Source organism: Amia ocellicauda, chromosome 12, assembly GCF_036373705.1.
Source record: "Amia ocellicauda isolate fAmiCal2 chromosome 12, fAmiCal2.hap1, whole genome shotgun sequence".
Taxonomy (NCBI): domain Eukaryota; kingdom Metazoa; phylum Chordata; class Actinopteri; order Amiiformes; family Amiidae; genus Amia; species Amia ocellicauda.
Window position 1 is genome coordinate 24,689,510 of NC_089861.1, and position 21,694 is coordinate 24,711,203.

Sequence of the window (21,694 nt, forward strand, 5' to 3'; positions counted from 1 at the left end):
TGTACGAGAGACCTTGACTTTTTAATGGCCTTTATTGATTAAAAGACCAGACGTAGCACACAGATGCACCAATCAATCTCCCTCAATAAGACCTGTGTGTCTGTCATCCTGTGGCATAAACTCTTATACAAACAAGTGTACCACGAACTCCGACTGTGAGCAGAATGAACAAGCCTCCAGTCGATCACACCAGTGTAACCTTTAGTTAAAACTGCCCTCTATTTTGAGTCCTTGATCTCCCGCAATATGTGAAAAAAGGAAGAGGGAGAGAGAAAGAGAAGCAGATAGAGGGTGATGGAGAGAGAGGGAGAAGCAGAGGCGGAGAGATATATCTGGTGAGACGGAGAAAGGGTGGAGGAAGGGAGTTGCGAGCAGAAGTGTGATTGAAAGTGGGCAAATAGTGTGAATGTGTGGGTCAAAGACACATTAGCATAGATGCCCCCCCAATCAAGTGTCCTCTTCATGGCACGTGGTGGCGTGAAAGAGAGCCAGGTCAAGTCCTTCAATGTTCAGGTGTTTGGTCTTCTGTAAAGCCCTGGACCGCTTCCCAGTCAGGTGCGTGGAGGGGGGAAGAATTGTCCAAGACAGTGGGAGGCTGTAACTGGATTCTGCATTTGTATTGTTTTTTAGGGAAGAGGCTGTTTTGGATCGTCTTACACCCTGCACGCTGTGGGCACAAACAAGCCTGACACGTCTCCTCTTGCCACATTTGCTTTCCGATCAGTGACGGGGTGGAGGGGGATGACATGGTCTCATATGTCGCAAGGTCCTGGATTTGTTCTGCAACATCCCTAATAAATACATTTTTTTTCCATGGGTTTTATTTGCTTAGAAGGATGAGCTCGCTGGTGTCACCACCTGTAAAACCGGATAGAGATGGACGGCCTTTAACAAGCGTGACATCTGGGTTGTCATGTCAACAGCGGACCCTTGGACTGCCCCCCCCCACCAAACCAACATTACAGCTCTGAAGATCTCCTGGACTTGCAGGGCTGAAGATGAGGACTTCAAACAGCTCACTGTCATGGCTGCAATTCAGTTCCACACTCTCACACAACGAGTTGGTTGTGTATAGGATTAAATCATTTGAACATTCCCTGGAAATGTGATTTAGAACTCAATGTATATATGAACACAAATAACTCTGGAACAATTATAAATAACTCTAAACAATATGATTCAGCTAGATATAGCCTCACTTACAGCCCTCTAATTTGAGATTTAGAGAATGCATGAAATTGTATTTATCCAAGACACACACTTTATTGAAAATTAATAATTCATTCGCACATCAACTTGTATTGAAAAGTTTCAAATGTCAGCCTGCTCTTAAACCAGATCACTTAAGAATGATAAACCAATGGAAAAAGTGTAAACAAACATGTAGGTCAGGTAACAATAGTAGCAAGCTAGCTAACTAAATCCTACAATTACGCCTATGCTGATAAGTTGCAGTGTTGTTTGTCATAGTTAATAATTTTCCAACTTTTTGTTGTTGTTTGAGGAAATACACAGACACTTCATATATTGTTTCATAAAGAAATGTAATATATCCCCATCTGCATGTAATGCCATAGAAATGTATCATAGATTAATTGAAATATAATCTACCATAAAACAACACCACCACATAGTGGAAACAGATCTGTGATTGTTATAGCATTTTGGACTGATTTCCATGTCTGAAAGAGAAGTACACTTACATTATCAATGGATAAGACAAGCACTTTCAGGGCATGTTAATGATGTTGTATTTCCATCAAACTGATAAACCCTTATTTGCTTAAATGAGTGAATACAGCAATTACTCCATATTAACCTTGATTAGTAGACTGAGGAAAGAGACATTCAAATGGTCTCCATAAAGCCAGCTAGTTACTTAGCATGAATATTCTGCAAGTTAACCGTCTGGCTTAGGAAATGTTAAGTTGTGAATACAGTACAATTAAAGTTCAATTAACCCTTTCCAAACGGCCTGACATTCTAATTTCTTTCTAATTCGTACGATGACAATTGCACAGTGACAAGTATGCGTATTTAGCTCAAATTACCATAAAATCCTTCGCCAGACTTCAGACAAAAAAATTAAAAATTCTCTGAATTTAGCTGGGGTGGCAAGTGGGGTGGCACAGCTCATTTCAATGGTAGAAGCTGCCACCCCATGCCAACCTTGTGGACACGTCCAATTCATGTGTTGTGCTTTGGTGAATTGTAACAAAGTTGCATTGTCCTTGAACAAACGAATGCGTTCTTAGAGTGTATAAACACATCCCATTCTGTTGTGGCGGTTGATGTCATGCACCTATACTGTACAATGTGGTGTAAATCATTGATGGAGAACACAGTTTAAATTCTAACCATGTGATTTGTTATAACATATACAGTGAGGGAAAAAAGTATTTGATCCCCTGCTGATTTTGTACATTTGCCCACTGACAAAGAAATGATCAGTCTATAATTTTAATGGTAGGTGTATTTTAACAGTGAGAGACAGAATAACAACAAAAAAATCCAGAAAAACGCATTTCAAAAAAGTTATAAATTGATTTGCATGTTAATGAGGGAAATAAGTATTTGACCCCTTCGACTTAGTACTTGGTGGCAAAACCCTTGTTGGCAATCACAGAGGTCAGACGTTTCTTGTAGTTGGCCACCAGGTTTGCACACATCTCAGGAGGGATTTTGTCCCACTCCTCTTTGCAGATCCTCTCCAAGTCATTAAGGTTTCGAGGCTGACGTTTGGCAACTCGAACCTTCAGCTCCCTCCACAGATTTTCTATGGGATTAAGGTCTGGAGACTGGCTAGGCCACTCCAGGACCTTAATGTGCTTCTTCTTGAGCCACTCCTATGTTGCCTTGGCTGTGTGTTTTGGGTCATTGTCATGCTGGAATACCCATCCACAACCCATTTTCAATGCCCTGGCTGAGGGAAGGAGGTTCTCACCCAAGATTTGACGGTACATGGCCCCGTCCATCGTCCCTTTGATGCGGTGCAGTTGTCCTGTCCCCTTAGCAGAAAAACACACCCAAAGCATAATGTTTCCACCTCCATGTTTGACGGTGGGGATGGTGTTCTTGGGGTCATTCCTCCTCCTCCAAACACGGCGAGTTGAGTTGATGCCAAAGAGCTCGATTTTGGTCTCATCTGACCACAACACTTTCACCCAGTTCTCCTCTGAATCATTCAGATGTTGGCAAACTTCAGACAGTCCTGTACATGTGCTTTCTTGAGCAGGGGGACCTTGCGGGCGCTGCAGGATTTCAGTCCTTCACGGCGTAGTGTGTTACCAATTGTTTTCTTGGTGACTATGGTCCCAGCTGCCTTGAGACCATTAACAAGATCCTCCCGTGTAGTTCTGGGCTGATTCCTCACCGTTCTCATGATCATTGAAACTCCACGAGGTGAGATCTTGCATGGAGCCCCAGACCGAGGGAGACTGACAGTTATTTTGTGTTTCTTCCATTTGCGAATAATCGCACCAACTGTTGTCACCTTCTCACCAAGCTGCTTGGCGATGGTCTTGTAGCCCATTCCAGCCTTGTGTAGGTCTACAGTCTTGTCCCTGACATCCTTGGACAGCTCTTTGGTCTTGGCCATGGTGGAGAGTTTGGAATCTGATTGATTGATTGCTTCTGTGGACAGGTGTCTTTTATACAGGTAACGAGCTGAGATTAGGAGCACTCCCTTTAAGAGAGTGCTCCGCATCTCAGCTCGTTACCTGTATAAAAGACACCTGGGAGCCAGAAATCTTGCTGATTGATAGGGGATCAAATACTTATTTCTTTCATTAACATCCAAATCAATTTATAACTTTTTTGAAATGCGTTTTTCTGGATTTCTTTGCTGTTATTCTGTGTCTCACTGTTAAAATACATCTACCATTAAAATTATAGACTGATAATTTCTTTGTCAGTGGGCAAACGTACAAAATCAGCAGGGGATCAAATACTTTTTTCCCTCACTGTATGGCGCTCTTCCAAAGCACCTGATACTTTATTAAATCATGTCTGCGCAAACCACCCCACCTGCCCTACTTTCTTGGTGTGTACGGACTTCACTAAAGGGATCAACTTCCAAATTACCTCTACATGGAAATATGTTACTTAAAAAAAAAAAAAAAAAAGATTGGGCAATTTTGAATCAATTTATCTTCTCCTGGTACATTGACGTTTTTGTCCGCATTTGTCCGCATTTGAGCAAGTTCACGGGGTAATTCGATAGCGTGTTGTTGATGATGAAGAAAGATGATCCCATCGGAAAGGAAATATATTGCAATATATTATAAAATACATATTCAGTTCAAAATACATTGTCCTACATTTTAAAATATATCGTTTTTTCCAATAACATATTTTGAAAAATATACCCTGCATATATTTCATTTCAGTAAGGGATTTTAGTTTTTACGCGCAGGCACCACCACTGTGTCGGACGTGTTGGCAACTCCGGGTTGATGTCCTGCTTTATGTTCATGCACGCCCGTGTGTGTTTTTTGTTTTGTGTGTTTATTTTTTTTAGCTGTACAATTTTATTTCAGATTGTTTTATGCAATAGAGGGAATTATTTGAGAAACAAAAAGGTATATCATGTTGCATAGGGTTGGATAGTGGCGGGGCAGACGAACTGCAGGCAACAGTGAAGCATGGTGGAGGTTCCTTGCAAATCTGGAGCTGCATTTCTGCAAATGGAGTTGGGGATTTATAGTCAGAATGAATGGTCTCCTCAATGCTGAGAAGTACAGGCAGATACTTATCCATCATGCAGTACCATCAGGGAGGCATCTCCATCACCCTCTATTATCATGATGCGCTTACTTGATTTTTGACCTGTCCATAGGCCTCCCCTGTGCTCCTAGACGTGGAGATCTATGAAATAACATATCATTTGTGCTAATATTCCTACACATAACCTGTGTTAAGTCGAACAAAGTTAATCACACTCAGTAATGTGTTAAAAACAACACATCATTTGTCCTAACCCTATTCCCGATGGCTTAAACAGTCCATATTACAATACACATATCATAATCCCCAAACCTATAGGATTTGTTTCGTTATTCCTATATGATATCCTCTAATTACTGTTCTTACTTGGGGAATTGAAAACACATTGTAGAGGGGTCTGAAAACAGGTGGCAATTGATTTACCACTGGGGGGATTTTCTGTTGTGCACCCCTCAAACCTGCATAAAAGGCAGCTGCCAACCCCCCCAGGTCTACACGGCCGTCCGGGGCTGCTCGGTTAAACGGCCGGTGACGGGTATCCGGTCCGGCCTGGGGAGACACGTGTTCGTGCTCCTTCCAGGGCATGGATAGGGATTATAAAGACAGCAAACTCGCTGCCTGAAGATGACTAATCCCCCACAGGAATTACTTTTATTTCTTCCTTTTCTTTCATATTTCATCTTCGTGTGTCCAACAGAATTGGCATGAGGTATGAGAGAAACAGATACATCAGCTAAATTAATAAGGGCTGGGCAAAAATCCATGAATATCACCAAAACGAGTTCTGCGCATTAAAATATGCGGCTTGGTTTGTGTCAGCAGTACAGCAGGTTAATTCATTCTTGTGGGGGGGGGGGGTGAAAAAGAAGTGAAGTAATCGGACGCCCATCGGGTAATGCGACCCGCTCGGCTGAAATCACTCTCTTCGGGGTTAATTAAGTGGTCCAGTGGATAAAGATCGTGTATCACCGGGAGCCACTGGACCGCGGGCTGTGTGAGATGGGCCGGCGAGGTGTAGTGGACAGTAGTGGACAGTAGTGGACAGTGTTGTACCTCGATATTCCATATCGTGAATAACTTTATATGAAAGGGCACATTGTATGCTTTATTGTCGGCGCTGCTATATCGTTGTTAATTTTTCAGTTTAATCTTTATTACTCGTTTAATAATAGACTGTTTTTTACACAATCACTCTCACACACACACTCAGACACACACACTTACACTCACACACACAATCACACACACCCACACACAATCACACTCTCACAGCTGCACACATAGGCACACATAGACTGGCCATCAGGTCATTTTTTTAGTTCGGTGTAGACATATGTAGACACCCGGATCGCACACCGCCAACACCCCCCCCCGGAGGACCGCACATCGTTGGCACCCATGACCACACTCTGGCATCCGCCCCCCCGGTTTTTGGTCCCAGACCGACCCTGGACACAAACACAATCACACTCTCTCTCTCTCTCTCTCTCTCTCACACACACACACACACACACACACACACACACACACACACACACACACACACACACACGCACACACACACACACACACACACACACACACACACACACACACACACACACACACACACACATAAACACAATCACACTCACACTTTATCACAGCCACACGCACACACACACTCATATACATAAAACCACACAATCTCTCTCACACACAAATCCACCGATTAGCAGTTTCCACTGCGCACGTTATTAGCGATACATATTATCTTAACATCTTAACAGTTCCAGTTCGGAGAAAACAAATATTAAAAATAGAAGAACAGGCAAGAACAAAGGTGACCGATCTTACGTGTGTGAACTCAACCATTGGTTACCGAGAGACAGAGAGGGAGGGAGGGAGAGAGGGAGAGAGAGAGAGAATGACACCCGCTTGCAGGGCTGTCGTGTAATTCAGTGCCGTACCGTCCACACTGGCAGCAGCATCTCTGTGCAACATGGCGCACTAAGCACCCTGCACATCACAGCCACACAATAATTCATCTTCAGAGAGAGAGAGAGAGAGAGAGAGAGAGAGAGAGAGAGAGAGAGAGAGAGAGAGAGAGAGAGAGAGAGAGAGACTGCAGCACTGCCCGTGTCTGCCAGCCTGGGGGTCGGTCCGGTCCGGTGCGCAGAGCGGGAGGGATGACAGCACCGCCGCAGCTGCCGGAGCCCCAGTGCAGACCGGCGGGCGACAAGACCGTTTAAAGAAACCCAGCACACACACACACACAGAGCAATGTAGCTTCTTACATTTCTCAATTATTATTTATTTTTTATTATCTAATACAAACAACCCCTTTCCAAGAGACGAACAAGAAAACGTCGTTTGCTGGGTGCCGGGGGATCATCATCTCTGAGTGCGGTAAGATTATTATTATTATTATTATTATTATTATTATTATTATTATTATTATTATTATTATTATTATTATTATTATTGCTACACAACCATCACCTCGCCGCGTTGCAAAGGAATTCGCCGGCTTGCTGTGAAGTGAATGGAGGAGAATATATCATTTTAATTTTGCTTGTAGGCTGTATACACAGACAGAGACTGGATTAAGCGGGTTCTCATTTGCGGGTGAGGGAAGGTTTCTTGGGGTTTGTGGCGGCCACTGCGCCGCTCTTCCCGCAGGGCTGTTTAAATATGTGTTCTTGTATTGTGACGAGACAGCAGCACGGACTGTGTATCCACGTCTGTGGCCAAAGCGACACGGACACTTTGCATTTTGGGCAAGAGGCGAGACTCCTTCGGACGTTTGAAATGAGGTCAGGGTTTTAATTAGGCGACCCTCATTATTTGGGGGATTGCAAACACCTGATTTGCTTGTCTTTCTTCTCTCACCTTGGTGTGTACGGTCCACAGTGTTACCTTGACGGATGCTGTGGCATTTAACACGGCCAAGTGCTCGGCTGTCTTCAAACGCCGAGTCTCTCTGTGACTTGTAACGGTTTTCTGTACGTATCCAAACTGAGCCGATCTGCGGTGCTTTCATGTTAGGGTTGTATTGCAATGTATCGATTTAGTTTATTTCTATTTTCTTGCTGGTAATTGGCCATCTCTACCGAATACAGCTGTATGACGTGCGGCAATAGATTCAGTGCTAACTGCGAAAACGTTGACGTTGATTTTTGTCTGAAATAAATTATAAGCTGTCAAAAGCAGTCTGTGTGAGTGAGTGCGGGGGGGGGGGGGGGCGGCGGCAAGAACAGAGTAATTTCAGTGTAGGGAGATGAAGAGAGGGGTTATTTCCTGTTGGAGAGAGAAACGACACAGAAATATGAAAACGCAGGCAGGAGAGAGAGACAGAGGTGAAGAGAAGTACTTGGGGACAAGTCTGAATACTGGGATATGAGAGAGAGAGAGAGAGAGAGAGGGAGAGAGAGAGAGAGAGAGAGAGAGAAATTGAGATGTATGCTTGGAAAAGAATATGTTCTTGTCTGTGATATATGTATATATCAACAAGCCATTGTCAATTCACCCCTTCACCCCTCACTCCCAGCGTGTCTCCCCCCCGTCCCTCCAGCACATCTTCTGCACTCCTCCTTTCCCTCCTCTGCGCCCTTCTTCATTCTTCTTCTTCTTTGTCTCACCACCCCTGTCATCCATCTCTGATCTGTCCTTCTTTTAGCTGTGCGTCCGGTCGGGTCTGGTTTGGTAAGTTCCGGTCCAGTCCTCCCATCCCCAGAGAGAGAGAGAGAGAGAGAGAGAGAGGGAAGAAGAAAGAGTGAGGGAGATGTTGTGTGAGAGAAGCACAGACAATTGGGTTGGTTAAAGGGAGAGAGAGAGACAGACAGACAGACAGAGCCGAGGAGGAGAAAGAGATGTATTTTGCAGTGACTCTACCTGGGAGAGTATTTCTCTGTCTCTCTCTTGTTCTCTCTCCCATACTCCCCTCCCTCTCCTTGATTCCCTCCCTCTCTCTCTCTGTGTTTTCTCCATCTCTCCAGTGAAAGTCAGGGGGGTTGATTCAGGTGTGCGCACTGGCGTGGTGTCGTGGGGCCGTGCAGCTGTGACCCCAGTGCGTCAGTGTGCCGGTAGATGAGACCGGCGACTCGTTAAATATGAACCTGCTGGCAGGCTGGCGGGAGGCCGCCGTGGTGAACAGATTAACGTCACAGACCGCTCACCTCCACCCCTGCTGGTTGCTGCCGGGGGCCCCTGGCAGCACCTGTACCCCACAGAGCACACAGCAGTGTTACTTAAAATGGACACACGGGGAAAAAAAAAGAGAGATGGAGAGGGAGAGAGAGGAAGCTAAGAATTACATTTTTCATTTGGAGCTGCCTGATTACCCTCCTAAAGCTCTCCAGGGTCAGATTCCCCCACTCTCTCTCTCTCTCTCAAATTCAAATTCAAAGGTCCTTTATTGGCATGACCAAGATACAATGTCTCTCTCTCTCTTTCTTTCACTTTCTCTCTCTCTCTCACTCCCCCTCTTCCCCTCTCTCACTCCTAGCCCGGTACGTCAGTGCTTGCGCTGGCTTGCCAGCTGGCAGGGACTCACAGATACAGTTTGCTTATCCTCAGTTCAGCACTGCCTCTGACAGATCACAGAGCATAGGGGAGGTGAAAGAGTGGGGGGTGCAAAGGCAGAATTAGGAGTTCTGAAATAACACCACAAACCTTTCTTGCGTGAGTGTGTGTGCATCTTGCAGGTGTGTGGTGTGAGGGCCGTGTGTCCGGGGGCGTGCCACCATCGACGAGGCGGGCGCTGGTCGTTCCGCAAGGAGCTGAAACAAAACAAGCAACAGCAACAGACTCGGGTCACATGACACAATAATAAAAAACAGATAGAGAAACAGAGGCAGAGAGACACATAGAGACAGAGAGAGAGACAGAGACAGAGACACACTTAGAGACAGAGAGAGAGGGATGGTGCCATAATTGTCTGTTCTACATACCAGCCTGAATTAACACCACCTCAATGTCCCAACACTATCTTTAAAATACATCCACAAAGCTAACAGACCAAGACAGACCACTGGAGGACAGCAAAGGAGAGGACAGCGCTCTTCCATTGCAACACTGAATCGACATGTCGTTCAGATTGGCTGTCCCCCTGCCCCCTCGCCCCAGTCTTCCCACCGCTCACTGAAAACTGAGCCTCCAACAAAAACCGAGCCGGCTCCGACCGCGCAAGCTGAACTGGAGATCAGATTGCACACTTGTCTTTGTTACCACCGCCCTCGCTCCTTCCCGCTGGACCCCCCCGCCACCCCAGCTCCCAAAATACTCGGGAGGGGGGTGTCCGGCGGGAAGGAGCGAGGGCGGGTATGCTTTTGTGTCGCAAGGGACCAATTAAAGGTCCCAGCAGAGCTCAGTGAAACCTTAATTGAACTCCTAAATGGCTTAATTGGACTTCATTCCCCGCAATCGCTCGGCTCACAAAACGTGGGAGAATTAAAATGCCTGATATCGATTTATTTTGATCTTCAAATCTCTCAGGCCTATAAAACAATTTGAAAAAGAAATAAAAATAACAATAACGATTAGGCAAATCGGCCAACTGGGAGCCAATCTAAGTGGAGGGAAGGTGTAGGGGTTTGTTAGCACTTCTCCGCAGGGGTGTTTGCGCTGGAGTCCCAGAATGCTTTGCCTTACAGGCGCAAGGGGAGGAGTCAGGAGAAAAGATGTCATCACGTCAATTGTTGTTGACATTTTACGAGTGGAAGTTGAGGCAGATAAAAACATTTTAAATCTATGATCAGGATTTCATTATATGGTGAGCAAGGACACATTGGGCTCCAGAAATCGTTCGATTGTGGCTGGAGGGCTGGGGGGGGGTTAGTGACCTGAGTCATGATGGCTGAGTGCTGCTTGCAGATGTGAAGTGAAGGGCGCCGATGCCACGGGAGACTGGCGCAGAGGAGGAGGAGGAGGGGAAGTGGGGCACTTACACAACCCTGCCTGGAGCCACCCTGCAGCTCTGCCAACGCCCGCCGCACAGCCCAGGCCTGCCGAGGGAAGGAAGCAAGGAAGCCATTCGACCCACATTGCTATTATTATTAATATTTATAGGAATCATTTCCCAGAAGATCCCATTACCCAGTGCGATTTGCAGTAGTCACTTCACCAAAGCGCTGAATAAACCCGGTCCACGGCACCGTCCAGCACATGTCCGCACCGATCTGCAACCGAGAACATATAGCAGGGTGACACCAGAGCTGTGCGCAGCGGGTCAGAGGTCAGAGGTCAGAGCAGGCTGGGTTTCGGCATCGCAGGGAGAATCTCCCATCAGGCAGAAATGAGAGCGTTATAGTTCAGAGAGCAGCGGGGGGGGGAGGGGGTCCAGGCTGGCAGCAAATTTGAAAGCACAAAATGCAACACAACACGGCCTCGTCCAGGTGTGGGCTAGCTAGCGTCAGCTAGTGTGGCTTCTCGAAAACCAGGACGTGTGCAGAGTGCTTGATCCCCAGTAGAGACTGCGTGACCTGTTTTTGTGAGCAAAGTGTAACAAAATGTACTTGTACCTGGTTTGCGGTCTCTGCTGCTCCTATTTTTGGCAAGTTTGCATTGACTTTTACTTTGGAAAATGACACAGTAATTTGAAAAGCCCCAAATCAGTTTAGCTCAGACTCCACTGTATTCTCCACAAGCAGATCCTTGCGAATTCCTCACCTGTGGGAATTTTTCCCTGACAGGGGGGAGGGAGGGGTGGTCGGTATTCCCACAAAAGGGTTAATCAGATAAAGTCCAGATGCCAACAAAGAGCCTTTGGAAAGGGAAGAGGCAGAGCAGGGCCTAGAACGGTATTGATCCTGTGGTGATACGCTTGTGCACCTCCCTCTCTCTCTCTCAGTATCGGGTGAAATGCGGGGGTATCGGGGGGGCTGTAGGGATGGCAGGCAGCAACATGACACCCCCGCCACCAAACCTCCAGTCCACAGAGGGGCCGCCCGCCCTGTGAAGAACCTGCCGCTCTCCATTGTGATGCAAAAGTGGAGAGCCAGAGCGCAGTCTGCCAGCCGGCCCCAGTTTCCCAGGCTCCCCCGGCCACCGCCGCACTCCTCTGGCAGACAAACAGGCCATTATCAGGGAAACGGTGCCGTCTTGCAATCCCACAGCGCTCTCCTCTCTCACTGCGGCCTGCTCCCTCTCTGAACTGCACCCCCCGCCCCTCCCCATCCAGTCCAGTCAGCCTCCGCTATGATCCAGTTCGGCATCCATTCAAAAACTTGCACATACCTCTGGCATGGGGAGGATTGACTTTGAACTTCATTTTTATAATTTTTGATCCTGACAGTCAAATAGTCTAAATGTGACCTTTGACTCCGGTACTCACAAGCCGGGGGAGAACCCATTATAGGGGCACAGACATGGCAGGGATGCAGAATTTGAACACCAATGGGGCCCCTACAGTGGGGCCAATCTGCCCTGTAAAAATAACGCCCAACTCCACAGCACAGATCAATGCTGCGACTGCAACGCGATCTCCGACTCCCCACACTGACATGACCTCACTGTGCGTTACAGATAACCCCCCCGTCAAAAACTAAACAAGAATCCAACAATAAGTAATTGATCACGTTTTCAAAAGCTACTGACCCCCCTGCAGTGCCGTCTGTCTGGGGAATGTATCCAGTGGCACAGCCAGACATTCACTTCAGTGTACTGTACATTTTGTGGCACAAGTTTGGATGATCGGTTACTGTAAACTTCCCTTCTTCCATGGATTCTTCTTCAAGGTCTTTTCTCATCCCATCATAACTCCAATGATATATCTATATATATATATATATATATATATATATATATATATATATATATATATATATATAGGGTTGAGAGAGTTACTTTTTAAAAGTATTCCATTACAGAATACTGATTACCTTGTTTTGCTAATTACTGATATCATGTAACATTTTCTTGAAAACTTAAATAGGTACCTTCTCTGTAAAGTATAAGTACATTTAATGCTCATAAATACTACAGTTTATGTTGCTATATCTGTGAAGATACACGGATCAAGCAACTTGCTGCAATAAAGGGGATTTAAATGCTGTGTATTGTTCTAACCATGAGAAACGCAGTCACCGGTTTCAAATCACCAGCACCGAAAACACGGATTGAAATCAATGCAATTATAGTTATTTTTAAGTATCAACGAGTGAGGAATATTATGCATCTCGTTTCCTTAAAAAAATCTGTTAAAGAGCACTGCACGCCACGCCACAATGAAGACCAGTTCATTCAGTCTGTGTGATTTGTTTGGTTTTAGACTATATTATTATTATTATTATTATTATTATTATTATTATTATTATTATTATTATTATTATTATTTCTTGGCAGACGCCCTTATCCAGGGCGACTTACAACATAAGACTATAAACAATTTGTATGTTGTTATGTTGGTATTATATTAAGTATTTCATTGTTAAGGACACAGAACCAGGATGCACAGGAACTATTTGTAATTTATGTGGATGTATCTTAAATTGAGATAGGATAACTTATTACTGCAAATACAAACTATCGATAACGTTTTTGGTTATACTATGCCTGTGCTACCGTTTTGCTTAGTATTATACTTTCATACAAGTATGCAATTATTAAATCGTGTTTATTATAACTGTTATTAAAATGTGTATTTTTTTACTCGCATGTCAAGCACAATTTTAACAAATTAAAAATGTATATATATATAATGTGCTTGTTTATATTTATGCACAATGTATCGAATTCATACCGAAATCGCGATTTCACCATGCGCGATTTCTAAACCGCAGAAAGCTGCGATTATGGCTTTTAATTCGTAATTTGTTTTACAAGCAGTCAATAACACCGCAATATATATATATATATCACCGATTCTGCCTATTTATTCCTGCAAATCCAGTATCGCTTGAGTAGAAAAGACAACAAATAACTATTATGGTGAGTCTCGGTAGGATAAGAATAAACATTGGAATACTGCACAGTCATATAATTTACGTTTGTGTATCAAGCAAAGAAAGGAATATCACCATGTAGTCAAATAACTCCTATTAACTATCGTAATATTTATATGTTATATTCACAGTGTTGTTGAAAGACTGTTGTGATGAGACATTGAAAACGATTGGTGTGTATTATTATTATTATTATTATTATTATTATTATTATTATTATTATTATCACTAGTGAATTAATTAATAATTATGACAAAATAATATTAAGTTAGAATGTCAAAACCTACTTCATGCTCGACGTCCAGTTTATCCAGCGGTGAAGGGCGAGGGGCACAGCGACACTTCATGCCGGGCTTTTTGTTATTTGATTTTGTTCTGTTCATTTTGTACAGGCCGTATAGTTACAGTTTTTAATCTGTACGGCATTTGAAAAGCTGTCGGGGCTGAAGTGAGCTCCACAAATCACAGAATTACTGTTGACCGGAGAAAAACATTTTTTCGTTTGCACAAATTAAACCTTAATATGTCGCCTTATTTATGGGATCTTTCAGGAAATAGCGGATACTATGTCCACGCACACAAACGTTCACCACACACCGTTTAACCATAACTTAAATAATATGAATTTGAAATTCAGCGCATTTTGCTAATGGAGAGGTTTAGTTTGTGTTCCACTTCCTGATTGCAGTTTCTTGCTAGTGTGATTTTCAAATGCTACTTTCTTATATTTATAGCGCAAAACAATACAGGATATATATACATACTATGGTTTTGTGCTTTAAACAGGGCATTCTGAATACTGTTCTGTTGGGAAATTAGGTGCACCTGCTCATGCTTCAATGTTTAAGGGTTTCCAGAAGCTACAATAATATAAATGGTGCTTCAACGAGTTTTCAAAATCAGGGGAAAATAAATCCCAACATTCTAAATAATAAAACGGATTTCATATGGCATTACATGGAGATGGAAAACACAGATCCACTGCCCGCAAAAAAGGCAAGGAAATCATTGGGCAGCTTTTTAAAGATGATCCACCAGCATCCTATTCCTCTCTGCAACTTGAGGAAGCCATAGCTGAGCCGAACAGCTCCCTGCTTTCCCCTCCATTGACAGTGAGGAAGATCATGTCACAAAGAAGTGTAAAGTGTTGACCTAAATGATTATCATATCGCAACTGAAATCACAATCATAATAGCTATAGAAATAATTGCAATATGAATTGCAGCCCTAATTTATATATATAAACAGATTCAACATTTTTATGTAAAGACAACTTATAAAGCTGGTCTCTTGTCATCTGCTGTCCCCAAAAATTTTTGTAATGTCCAGTGTGCATGACCTAACCAAACCCCCCCCTCTCTCCCTCCCCCAGGTCAGGATGTCTCGGAAGAAGGCACTCTTCGCCCTGCTGGCGGTCAGCATGGTCAGTCTCCTGCTGCACCAGCGCGGACACCTGAACTGGTACTTCACCCTGCTGCCCACCCTGATGCCCATCCTATCACCAAGCTACCCTACCCAGATATGCCCCTGCTGACCAGCTGACTAGCCTGCACTGGCAACGTCACTCATAAATTCCTGCACCCTCACACTGGCACACACGCGCAATACAACAACCCACACACACACGCACACACACATGCAATACTAGAACCACCCACACACATCCACACAACTCCACTGAACTCTCTCTCCTCCTTGGTTAATTATTTTACTATATAAAATTTCTTACTATTTGTCTGCTCTTTCTCTCTCATACACACCTCTCTCAATTCAAATGTATTGGCATGACCAGAGTGCTGAGGTGATGCCAAAGCTATCATGTATTACATTACAGGGACAATACAACACAGAGTAATTATCTCTGTCTCTCTCCCCTCCTCTCTCAGGAGCAAACCGTACTTCCACCAGAACTGCCCGGCGCCGGCGCCGCAGGCCAAGCACACGAGCATCGCCTTCCTGAAGACGCACAAGACAGCCAGCAGCACGGTGCAGAACCTGCTGTTCCGCTTCGCTGAGCGCCACAACCTGACCGTGGCACTGCCCATGCAGTCCTGCGACCACCAGTTCTGCTACCCCCGGCCCTTCAGTGCCCGCTTCGTGCACCCGCACACCATGCCGCCCAGCATCGTCACCAGCCACCTGCGCTTCAACCGCTCCGAGCTGCGCCGCCTGATGCCCAACGACACCCTGTACGTCACCATCCTGCGCGAGCCGGCGGCCATGTTCGAGTCCCTGTTCAGCTACTACAACCAGTACAGCCAGAGCTTCAAGCAGGTGCCCAACGGCTCCCTGGAGGCCTTCCTGGCCGAGCCCTTGCGCTACTACCGCCATGACGAGAAGTACTCCATGTATGCCCACAACACGCTGACCTTCGACCTAGGTGGGGACAAGGACTGGCCTGCCTCGGATACGGCTTACACGGTGCGCTTCATCGCCGAGGTGGAGGAGGTGTTCTCACTGGTGATGATTGCCGAGTACTTTGACGAGTCCCTGGTGCTGCTGCGCCGCCTGCTGTCCTGGGAGCTGGAGGACGTCCTGTACGTGAAGCTGAACATGCGCACGCCGGGCTCCAAGCACACCCTGGGGGCCAGGCTGCCCGCCAAGATCCGGGCCTGGAACGCCCTGGACGCCCAGCTCTACGACCACTTCAACGCCAGCCTGTGGAGGAAGCTGGAGGCACTGGGGTCCGAGTGCGTGGCCCGCGAGGTGCGGCAGCTGCGGCGGGCACGGGACAAGCTGGTGCGTGGCTGCTTCCAGGGGGGGCTGCCCCAGCTGCGCCCGGCTGCCCAGATCAAGAACAAGGAACTGCGCCCCTGGCAGCCCAGCGCCAAGGTGGACATCGTGGGCTATGACCTGCCTCCCAGCAATGGCACCACGCGAGCGGGCACGGTGGGGGGGGCGGGGATGGGCATCCCCGGGGGGGTGCCACAGGACTTTTGCCTCAAGCTCATCATGCCTGAGGTGCAGTATACCCGGCTGCTGCTCAAGTCCCAGTCTCTCCGATACCGGCGGAACTACCCCATCCGCGCCCCGCCCCCGCCCCCGCTGCGCTCCGCCGTCTCCCGGCACCACCTGGCCATGCCGCTGAGCAGGGGCCTCTTGAGGGGGACCCCAACGCTGTCCCCCCAGTCGCTGCCTGAAGCCCTGAGCCGAGTAGCCAGGGGCGGCCTGCAGCACCCCTCACAGAGACAGACCTCTTAGCAACCTGACCCCTCCCGCATCTCTCTCTCCCACTTCCAGAGGACGTCACACAGGAACTTCAGTGGGGCAGGAAGCAGGCACTCCCCGCCTGTCCATAACGCAGCACTGGCGGCTCTCCGCAGCGCTCCCCCCCCCGTCTCTCCAGGTGCCCCGCCTCTCTGGCGCCGTGCAGCCCGAGGTGTCCAGGTCCGGCCAACTTGTCAGCTGGGCGGGGAGCTGGGAGAAGCACGGAGTCTCAGGGAGGAAGCCAGTCTCCCCAGCGGAGCCCAGCACTAGAGATCAGAGCTAAACTAAAAGATCTTGTAGCTACACTATCCCCATTTTGTGGAGGTTTGTTTCTGTTTTTTTGGTTTGACTGAAGAATGTCACACAGAGGGGAGGGTCCAGCCCACCAGCACCCCCCCCACCCAACCCCTCACTCTGTGCGAACGTTTGTTCCCTTGGAGCTGCCAGTGCCACTTGGAGGACACGGCACAGTCTCTGCCTTCTTCCCATTTCCCTTCGCCCCTCCTGATGCCTGGAAGCTTAACTCTGACCAAAACTCTCATATTCATAAAAAAGAAATAAAAAACACACATTCATGCTGCTTACATAACCATGGAGGTGGGATGGGGGGGCTTCGTCATTTCTATGCTGAAGAGACGCAGCAATGGGAGATGCCCCCCCTCAAAAACTCTCGCCAATCTGTTGTGAACTTTGAACCTGTGAGACATTTAGTGTTTCATTTCCGATATGTTTCTTTTTCCCAGGACTGAAAACAGATCAAGGATGGTCGATTTTATTTTGACCCCCAACACACACAAACACACACAGTGAGTAATGGAGAGGGAGGTCACGTCCAAAGAAATTATCGAGATGGGCCAACTTATGTAACAAAAAGTAGGACAATCAGATATATATTTCTATGTACTTACTAGCTTTAAAACATCAGTGGTGTCTGGGCAGATAGAGTGGGCATAAGACCCTTGTTGCATGGGAATTAATATGTGTGTGTGTGTGTGTGTGTGTGTGTGTGTGTGTCAAACCCTGTTGGGCTCCCATCTGGAAACTTGCACAAAGACTCCTCCCATCTCCAGATACACAGGCCCGTCTGGAGGCGGCTGACCAACCATAGACAGAAGGGGAGCAAATTATCTAACTGGTTGATCTAAGACCTCTGTCAAAATGTCTCCCGTGCATCAAGTCTTGGCTTTAGCTGCAATGTGGAGGGCCTGTGATGGGAAGGGGGGGTGGAGCCAGGTCACATAACCCCCCCCGCCCCACTTCAGCAGATTCTGTGGCGCGCACACAGCCATGCCACTGAAACACACTAACGAAATGAATGTGAACTTCGCAGGTACCCTTAAGGACTAAGCCATGACCCATGCCCACACTTCTGTCTCACCGGTGGTATTCGCTGGGCTGGCACATCTACAGCTGGCTGCCAGTTTCCCCACTGCTCGGCAGCTGGTACTGTGTCCCACGAGGCTAAGGATAAGATAGCTGAGCACAGCGAAAATTCATGCCGACCTCACTGATATTTTATAAGAAAAAATCTGAGCCTGTGCCAACAGCAAAGAGTTAAAAATAAAACACTATTAACAGATAGACAGGCCATGAATGGCTTCCGCTGCCTCATTTGCAATTGCTTCTCATGCTGACTGGTGGCCCCCATGACCTGCAGATTGCAACAACTGCGACGCAGGGGGCGCATGGGAGACGATAGCCCTGCTTTCCCTCCTGGCCCTGTGGTGCCTGAGCCGGCAGTGCCAGCAAAGCGCTGTGTCATGTTTGTTCAAAGATTACGTTCTCCCTCCCGGGCACTCGGCACTGATGGAGACAAACACACTGCATTAACAATAAAACTGGTGCCCATGACAAAGCACAAACCCGGGCCGTTTTTTCGACATCCTTCCACCCTCCCGTATTTAAAGTCTGCCCTGGCAATTGGCAGCTGAAACCGGTCCAATGGTCGTCCCCATACCATTCAGTTACCGACAAAACTCAAAGGAAAGTAGAGCAAAGAAGAAAAAAAAATCCAAAAGAAGCCAAACTTGTTTTTGGGTTTTTGTGTCTCTCCTCTCTTTCCCTGCAAGGCTGTGGCTCTAGGGACACGTGTCAGATGGAGTTGATGTCCTGACCCATATAAAAATAGCTGGCCGTGTTCACAGCCGTCTCTCCCCAAAGCGCCTGAGAGAGACAGGTGCGGTTGGCGTTGGCACAGTGTTCTCGCGCTGGGCTGGGCTGGGTTGCAGTCCTGCCTCCTTTTCTTTCTTATAGAGCAGAGAACCGGTGTGGGGTTCGACCACTCCCAGCACACAGAACTCCCCAGGTTAACCAGTTAAGATCCCCACACATCCATCCATCCAGGCCTCTTCAACAGCCTCCATTAGGGGGGGCTCTTTAGAGTTCTCTTCAATAGCCTGGGCTGAGATCTCCTGTTACATGGACTAAGATGGGGGCGGGGATTAAGAAATAAAATAAGTGAAACTCACATCTCCGCTATCAGTGTTGTCAATGCTACCCCCGCCCCCCCTTCCTCGGGGACCACAATGTGAAGACCAGCAGGCCCTGCTCTGGTCTCCTCATAAGACTAGTCTGAGGGGAGGAGGGAGTTGGGGGGGGGCAAGGACTTTATACTGGGACCGAGCCGGTAACTGGAACCCACAGATAAAGCCTCCGGAGCACAGCGCTGCAGAGAGTGAGGCTTCGGTCAAGGGGGGGATCTTTTGCTCCACTCGGGGGGGTGGAAGAAGAGCTATTGACTTGTCTGAGAGTAACTCGATTCTTTCCAACACCCCCCTCTCCCCCCCTCTCTCCCCCTCTCTCTCTCTCTCCCTACCTCCCTCCATTCTACAGCCCAGGTGCTCAGAATTGAATTACCCCCTTCCCCCTCCCCCCCCTCCCGGTTCAATACAACATTCATTGCTTTTTACCCTGGCCAGCTCAGGCCTGCAACAATAGCCACTCCGTGCAGGACCCCTGCTATCTCTGGACGTGTAATCGGAGCCGGGGCAGAGTGCGCTTCGGGATCGCTAATTGGCAGGCCTCTGTTCCCAGAGTCCCCTGGGCTCCAGGGCCTGGGCTAGATAAGGAGGCTGGTGTTCAGTGTGGAGCAGTGGGTAGGGCTCTGGACTGCTGAGCAAAGGGTTGTGGGACGCTGCTAGATACTGCCAAGAAATAAAATAATAATAATAATAATATTAAGGGAATCTACACCTGTCATCCCTATTTATTTATGTATGTATGTATGTATGTATTTATTTACACCGATCAGCCATAAAATTATGACCACCTGCCTAATTTTGTGTAGGTCCCCTTTTTGCCGCCAAAACAGGCCTGACCCGTTGAGGCATGGACTCCACTAGACCTCTGAAGGTGTGCTGTGGTATCTGGCACCAAGACGTTAGCAGCAGATCCTTTAAGTCCTGTAAGTTGTGAGGTGGGGCCTCCATGGGTTGGACTTGTTTGTCCAGCACATCCCACAGATGCTCGATTGGATTGAGATCTGGGGAATCTGGAGGCCAAGTCAACACCTTGAACTCGTGATTCATCAGACCAGGCCACCTTCTTCCATTGCTCCGTGGACCAGTTCTGATGCTCACGTGCCCATTGTAGGTGCTTTCGGCAGTGGACAGGGGTCAGCATGGGCACCCTGACTGGTCTGCGGCTACGCAGCCCCATACGCAACAAACTGCGATGCACTGTGTGTGCCGACACCTTTCTATCAGAACCAGCATTCACTTTTTCAGCAATTTGAGCTACAGTAGCTGGTCCGTTGGATCGGACCACACGGGCCAGCCTTCGCTCCCCACGGGCATCAATGAGCCTTGGCCGCCCATGACCCTGTCGCCGGTTCACCGCTTTTCCTTCCTTGGACCACTTTTGATAGATACTGACCACTGCAGACCGGGAACACCCCACAAGAGCTGCAGTTTTGGAGATGCTCTGACCCAGTCGTCTATACATCACAATCTGGCCCTTGTCAAAGTCGCTCAGATCCTTACGCTTGCCCATTTTTCCTGCTTCTAACACATCAACTTAGAGGACAAAATGTTCACTTGCTGTCTAATATATCCCATCACTGACAGGTGCCATGATAACGAGATTATCAGTGTTATTCACTTCACCTGTCAGTGGTCATAATGTTATGGCTGATCGGTGTATTTATTTATGTTACAGATTGTTCTAAAAGATGATCACTGATGTGTCAGTGACGTGTGTGACGTGTGAGTTGACACATTGCCTCCCGTTTCATATTAAAGCAGGTTCTCTGTCCCCATCTTCCACCCAGGCCTTGTCCACAAACCTGTGCTGTAAATAAACGTCCAATGTGACGAAAACAGATGAGAAAATAATTAAACACATTGAATAATTGGGGCCCCAGTCTGGAAACAAAACCACCGATAGCCACCCCCCTCCAAACACACAGATGCCAAAGAAGGAAATAAAGAGTTTTATTACGGGTGCTTTTCCAGAAGCTTAAAGATTGATGGGCATTTATTCCGCCACCTCATGTTGTTTTCCCCATGTAGAAAACGGGTGGGGGGTAATGGTGGAATTTCTCCAGAAAGTCCACAATCAGGTCGTGCATTTGCGTCAATGTTTCGAGCCGTTAATGTACTGCTTTACTTTTGATCTCGTTAGGATCGCGTTGATAGACTTAGCTGCCCTGGAGTCGGCGTTTAAAATTGCTTTCCGTCAAAACTTGGAAGCCCGGGCAGGGGTTAGGAGAGGAGATCAAGCGCATTTGATTACGTCTGATCCGCGGTGTGTCCTTGTGCAGCTGGCTTATCACTTCGTTATCCCCGGCAGTGGCGGAGACAGCGGATTTGTGAGAATGCAGACATGCGCAGAGGCCTCAGAGC

General features: G+C 47.2%; 1 protein-coding gene across 1 annotated transcript; it reads left to right on the forward strand.

The window, feature by feature from the left end:
* The first annotated feature begins 15,024 nt into the window (after positions 1-15,024).
* gal3st3 (galactose-3-O-sulfotransferase 3) lies at positions 15,025-19,369 on the forward strand. The gene is made up of 2 exons (XM_066718915.1): positions 15,025-15,107; positions 15,533-19,369. The coding sequence occupies exons 1-2, from the start codon at positions 15,025-15,027 to the stop codon at positions 16,845-16,847; spliced, it is 1,398 nt and encodes a 465-aa protein (XP_066575012.1). The 3' UTR covers positions 16,848-19,369.
* Positions 19,370-21,694: the final 2,325 nt, after the last annotated feature.

Coding starts and splice junctions, on each gene's coding strand:
- gal3st3 (XM_066718915.1), top strand. CDS start 15,025: ATGTCTCGGAAGAAGGCACTCTTCGCCCTGCTGGCGGTCAGCATGGTC. Junction 15,108..15,532: donor CAGCGCGGACACCTGAACTG/GTACTTCACCCT, acceptor CTCCTCTCTCAG/GAGCAAACCGTACTTCCACC.